Source organism: Bombina bombina, chromosome 5 (assembly GCF_027579735.1).
Source record: "Bombina bombina isolate aBomBom1 chromosome 5, aBomBom1.pri, whole genome shotgun sequence".
Classification (NCBI taxonomy): Eukaryota; Metazoa; Chordata; class Amphibia; order Anura; family Bombinatoridae; genus Bombina; species Bombina bombina.
In genome coordinates, this window is record NC_069503.1 from 703392545 (window position 1) to 703399571 (window position 7027).

Sequence of the window (7027 nt, forward strand, 5' to 3'; positions counted from 1 at the left end):
AGGCTAAAAGTAAAAAGGTGAGTCATTGTGAACCTCATTTGCATATCTTACCCAGTTTCCTTTGCTGCATTGGAAACAGCGTTGTCAGAGAGTTTCTGGGTTTAAAGCAAGTCTTCTGATTTGTTTAGATTTGTAAATGGTTTACACAATGAGTTATTTTCTCTATATTTTGTATTTAGTGGAGGATTTTAAACTCACTTTTCGCCTCCCCATAATTTTAATTGTTGTTGAATTTCCCCCAGAAATTATACCAAGCAGTGATTCAACCTACTCCCAGCTGATGAGTTGCAAAATAACGAAACAGCTGTCCTGGGATTGGTATGAATCACTGTACTTAACCCTAGCTAAGCATAAAAGCTGTGTAATGCAGCAGTGCTATGGCGTAAAGGGAAGTCTGTCTTAAAAAGCAGGCTAAATGTAAAAAGGTGAGTCATTGTGAACCTCATTTGCATATCTTACCTAGATTCCTTTGCTGCATTGGAAACAGTGTAGTCAGAGAGTTTCTGGGTTTAAAGCAAGTCTTCTACTTGTTTAGATTTGTAAAAAGGTACATATATATATATATATATATATATATATATATATATATATATATATATATATATACATACACATATACGTCTTTAGACATGTATATGTATATATATATATATATATATATATATATATACACATATACGTCTTTAGACATGTATATGTATATATATATATATATATATATATACACATATACGTCTTTAGACATGTATATGTATGTATGTCTATAATACCTGAGATTTTATATCCTTGAGCCTTTATAACATTTTTGTGCAATATTTCTTTTTAAAATAATGTTTATTAGACAGTGTTATTATGAGTGTAAGTGTACTTTGTAATGTATTTTTTTATGTGTTTTGTGACACTTTTTTGTTTCACAAAACAGGATGTGCTGACCCAACGCCTGTTAACTTCTATTGCACTCAAGCGATCGCGTTTACTTTTAACTTAATAGTAATATGAGGGAAAAACCTGATGCACGCAAACACCCGCTCTCCACTCTTAATCTGGCCCATTATGTCTTCAGAAGCAATGCACACCACTGCCAGCTCTCTGAGAAGGTGTAGTGTTTGAATACTGGTGCATGAGCCCCCACAACTTTTACTAGAAGCATTTTTGCTAAAAGTAGTATATTGCAAAAATGCTTTTATTTCAAATTGAAATGCACCCATTCACATTTCAATTTCGACATTTCTATCCCTTTAATAATTCTGTATGTGCAGATTTTCATTCCCCACCCACTTTTCTTTAAAGGGACAGTAAACACCTTGAGATTTTATATAAAAGGTTTATTCATGCATAGTAAAAAACTTTGCAATATACTTTTATTTTGCCCCCTTTTCATGTGACAATTGTGGCTCTTCTATTTCCAGAACTAAAATGTCATACTCCAGACTTATTTAGGCTAACCCTGCTAAACATCTTTCACTGATTGGCTTTACCAGATAACTACTGCAAAACAATTCTCCTCCAATTTAGGCAAGTAATGGGTGAAGTTTAGCTATTAAAAAAACATTGAAGCAAACAAGATATGAATTTGTTTAAAATTGTTTAGACTCGGCTTATATGTTTTCTATAGCAAAGGAAACACATGTCTTGTAATTAGAAGGTGCTTATGTCCCTTGTAGTTTAGCAGAAATGTTTCATCTTGGTTCCAATTTATTATATTCTGTAAAAAGGTTGTATAATCGCAGCTGACCTAGATCTCTCAACTCGCACAACCAGAAAACACGCCCTAAATAGAAAAAGACCCCATAAGCCAAACATGCTATTAACAGACCAATGTAAAGCATCTAAAATGCCCACTCATTACTTTGCAAACCTAAACCATCCTACTTCTTGACCATTTGCTTCCCAGGAACCCTTTACATGAATGTGATCCATCTATATATCAACAATCTAGCAAAGACAACCAACCACATTAGTTGGTAATGGCCTAATGCTTTCCCTTTATTCAGTAAAGCTCATGTACACACCAGGAATCCTTTGCTGCCTATTGGTTTATATTTTCTACCCCTCCGCAGCCCCGGCCGCAGGCTGCTAGATAAGGACTGAAATATTATATAAGCATCTAAGCAACTTAGCGCTGCAGAATCTGTTTCTGCTCTACAAATAGCCAGCGCAGTAGCAGATCTGTAAAAATTTGTTTCCCCCGTGGCGGCCATTATCGGCAGTGGTGTCATGAATGGTATGCCCGATTTCTCTCTTTTTCCAAGTTGCTAATCGCTGGGTGCTCTACCTGTTGGAGAAGCAAGGTTTGTAGTCTAAGTACAGAGATGCTTTGACTTCAAATGAGAGAGGTTACCTCAGTGTTCCGAGGGAGGTGTGTTGCCTAATTATTGGCCGCCGCCTTAGGCCTCTGTCGTTCAATCTTGCACTCTGGTGTCAGGAATACAGCGATTTCAACAGTATATAGTGCACTGCCAAGTAGTACAATTGTAGATGTGACAATAGATGAGATATCACTGCAATATTTATCCAGAAATCAGCAGTTTAATGGATGCTCAACCGGAGCTCTGGAGATGTGCGACCGCTTGGCAGAGCAAGTCATTTTAATGTGTTTTTATGTGCTAACCCCTTTTCTTCGGTTAAAATGATAGGTTAACATGGTCGTTAGTTTTAAAATTACATGCACTAATAAATTGTAGAATGTAATTTTTTACTATAATGTCCCTTTAATAAAAAACATAAAAATTTAGCCCAGTTCGCACTGTTACACGTTATATCTATAATTTGTTTTTCCGGTAATGGCTAGTCTATGGATTGCAATGTCATATAAAAAGAAGCTATTTAAAAGCACCCCAGTGAAATTAGAATATTTCACACAATAAAATGTAATCGGTACCTTGTCATAACCAGTGAATTATTAGTAACTAGTTGTGTTGGGAAATTGTCCATATTTCTGCTTCAGAAGAGTCTCCAAGTTTCTGACATTTAAAGGCACATGAAAGTCAGATTTAAACTTTTATGGTTCTGTAAGAGGGACATGTAATTTAAAGAGACATGATAGTGCATTTTAAAATAAGCATCATGAAAAAAAAAAGCTAAGAATAAATCAAACACAATAGTAATATACTATAATTATTTATTTTTCATCAGCTCAGAGAATGCTCATTTAAAAAATACACCTTGCAAACAATGCTGCCATAAACTGCTAAATACACGTGCACACTCCTAAGCTCCTATCAGCCCACCTAACTTTACTATTCAACAAAGCATAACTAAAGAACAAAGCAAATTTGATTTATAGAAGTAAATTGCAAAGTTGTTTAACATTGCACTGGATCATAAATGTTTAATGTTGACTTTACTGTCCTATAAATATAAATTACCATGGAGTAGTTTGAATGTAAGACACACAGGAAGTCACACGAGAGGAGAGATTGGTTATGTTTAACTCTTTAGAATGAACTTGACCTGTAGTTACAGATTGCTGACAGTTTCACAAGGCTAAAAAAGAGCCTGCGTGACCACATACAGAGGGAGCTCCTTTCATGAGTCCTCTGCAGTATGTTTACAGTCATGTGGTCTGTTTTAAAGCCACACAAGCAAATGCTTTATTTTGACAAATGTGGTGGACACATCTGTCTTCAGATTTTCCAGATCCAGTGACACAATCTCTTTTCTAACTTTCCCTAAGGGGGAAACATGTGGATAAAATGGAACAGCACCAAGTCTCATACAAGCTGTATCTCATTTACAAACAAAGAATAATAAGGACACTGATGTTTTATTTAAGAATTCTGCCATGCTGTACCCTGTTTGTATATTACTGAATATGAGATATTTAAGGTCATGGTTACATCTATTGCCAACTTTATTTCAATTAAGGCGGCTTTCTTGCCTTTTTACACTTGAGACCGCTGTTGCATAACTTTATGGGACTGAAATTTAATTAAAGGGACAGTACAGTACAAATACAAATTTTCACGATTCAGATAGTGTGGACATTTTCAATGGTATCGTTTGTTGAAAAGCATACATTGTTAGGCTCAGGAGCAGTAATACAATAGTGAGAGCTTGCTGCTGATTGGTGGCTGTCTGTGTCTTTTAATTGGCTCACCTGGTGTGTTTAGCTAGCTCCCAGTAGTGCCTTGCTGCTCCTTTAAGGGACATCAAACGCAAAAATTTTCTTTCATGATTCAGACAGAGCATACGATTTTAAGCAATTTACAGTGCATTACCTAGGTTCTTTTCAACAAAGGATACCAAGTGAACAAAGCAAATTAGATAACAGAAGTACATTGGAAAGTTGCTTAAAATTAGATGAATGTCTGTTTTTGACTTTATTGTCATTTTCAGCAAATGATAACAAGAGAATGAAGCAAATTTAAAAATAATAGAAGTATGCTGGATGTATCCTCTGTCTCAATGAAGAAAAAAAAGGGGTTTTCCTCCTTATTAGTAACTTTTTTTCCTCCAAGTTGATATATAGTAATATTATATTAGAATACATTTATATTGAACAATATTTTGTACAAAACCTGCTGTTCAACAGAGCCAAGTAGGAACGTCCGCTGATTTAAATCAACCAGTAACATCTAATGGCCATTCCAAATTTAGAATTACATTTATTTACAGACCAACTAACTTGGTGTAACTTTTCTTAAAGGGATATGAAACCCCCAAAAAACTGTTTTGTGCTTTAGTCAGAGCATATCATTTAGAAAAAAAAGTTTCCAATTTACTTCTAGTATCAAATTTTGCTTCATTGCCATTATATTCTGTGTTGAAGAGATACCTAGGTAGGCATCTGGAGCACTAAACAGCAGGACATAGTGCTGCCATCTAGTGCTCTTGCAAATGGAAAACATTCTTGCAAAACTGCTGCCAAATAGTGCTCCAGAAATAGGTCGGCTCAAAAACATTTCTCCCTGCTTTTGAACAGAAGATACCAAGAGAACGAATACAAAATGATACTAGAAGTGAATTAGTAAGTTGTTTAAAATTGTATGTTCTGTCTGAATCATTAAAGAAACATTTTGGGTTTCATGTCCCTTTAAATACTCTCCTCAAATCTCTCATACAGAAACTCACCTAGTTTGGGCTTCTTCATTTATATTTCACAGAAGTCCTCATCTACTATTTTACCTTCACATAATTCCCCTGACTGGCATCCCTATTGCTTAGCTCTACTCTCTGCCTGCCTCATTTTTCTCATTTGTTTGTCATCTGCTGCCATAATTTGCAAATCCTAGACTGGGCTTCATCTCTTGTTTTGGAAATACATTTAAATTAGGCATTTTTACCTTTAGAATACACAACAATACTCACTGGTGAACCAAAAGTAGCTGACACATGGGTGTGGTAATATTTTGTCTCACAACAACTTATATAACTGCTGCTGGTATGATGTTGATGGTGTGTGGGCTTGTGCCAGGTTGCTTTTAGTAAGAGCTGCACATTAGGAGACAATTATATGCACAATGTCTGCCTCCTCTTCAAAGGCTTTGGAGCTGCAGAGCTCTGGGCATTAGCGGATGGCAGAATCCAGAGTGAGTTCTAATCGTGGGGTCCCTGTGTCTTGTCTCCCCCTCATACGTATAAGGTTTCTCTTGTACTGCTCCATGCACTGCCATTTGTATTTGCACTCTCCAAACCTAACACCTAAGAACTTGGCAAACCTGTCTTTTAAAAGGTAATAAGGTCCTTATATCTCAGGATTTTAGAGAGGAGCACTAATAAGTTTCAGAGGACCCCTAAATAGAAAAGACCACTAGGTATAAAGATAAATACGTTATTATTCTCTATAATGTCATCTGTTTGACCAAATATACTTACAGGGATGGAAATACTACTAAAGAAAACCCTTTATCCAAACTGCATGGATCCGGAAAAGATTTTGATTTTGAAATATTTGCATCTTTAAAATGGGACAGTTGGGGGAGGGGATGAGACCAAGGGGCCTATCTATCAAGCTCCGAATGGAGCTTGACGCCCGTGTTTCTAGCAAGCCTGCTCCATAACCCTGTCCGCCTGCTCTGATGAGGCGGACAGGAATCGCCGGAATTCAACCCGATCGAGTACGATCGGGTTGATTGACACCCCCTGCTGGCGGCCGATTGCAGGGGGCGGCGTTGCACCAGCAGCTCTTGTGAGCTGCTGGTGCAATGCTGAATACGGAGAGCGTATTGCTCTCCGCATTCAGCGAGGTCTTGCGGACCTGATCCACACTGTCGGATCAGGTCCGCAAGACCTATGATAAATAGGCCTCCAAGTGTAAACAACAATATCTTATGTAATTTAGGCAATATATAAATGTGATAATACAGCTTATACATGCAACCAAATTGTAGTTTTATATCATTTGTAATTCTTTCGTGACTTACATGCAGGGAAAAGTAATTTCTGAAAAGTTTATTTTAAAAAAAAATAATTAATTAATAAGTTTGTATTTTTGGATTCCGCATTTGGGAATATTTACCAGTACCATCTTAATGGCACCTTATATGTGATTGTGATCTCTCTCTCTTTCTGTCCTCTCTCTCTCTCTCTCTCTCTCTCTCTCTCTCTCTCTCTCTCTCTCTCTCTTTCTGTCATTTCTCTCTCTCCTCTTTTCCTTTCTTCTGCTATTCCCATGGGATTTTGCTCTTACAACACTCTTATTTTGGTCACATTTAATGTGCAGTTGTTAAGATTATTAACACCACTGCATAATTATTGCAGGTGTTCCTCTGATTGATGGAGGTACTGTAAGACTACCAAAGTTAATTGGACTCTCCAGGGCCCTGGATCTCATCCTTACTGGACGGCCTGTTGGTTCTCAAGAAGCATATGAATTTGGATTAGCCAATAGAATTGTTCCTGATGGTCAAGGTCAGTTTTCAAACTGTAGATAAAAAGTGATAACACTTGTAAAATAAAATGATCTAATATTAAATTATTTCAATATTTGTTTATCAGTTTATGTTAAAGTAAGCAATTATTTTTTTGCTGTGGATTTACAAATAGCAGAAAATGTCATAATATTGGAAAGTATAAGACTGCCTCC

At 36.5% G+C, this 7027-nt stretch overlaps 1 protein-coding gene across 2 annotated transcripts in view; it reads left to right on the forward strand.

Annotated features, from left to right (window-relative positions):
• Window positions 1–7027, forward strand: part of LOC128660735 (enoyl-CoA hydratase EchA19) — a 175932-nt gene that overhangs the window by 107631 nt on the left and 61274 nt on the right. For both annotated transcript variants that reach the window (XM_053714724.1, XM_053714725.1), the window contains exon 6: window positions 6703–6852. In XM_053714724.1, coding sequence (XP_053570699.1) covers window positions 6703–6852 — 150 coding nt within the window. The remainder of the gene's footprint in view (window positions 1–6702; window positions 6853–7027) is intronic.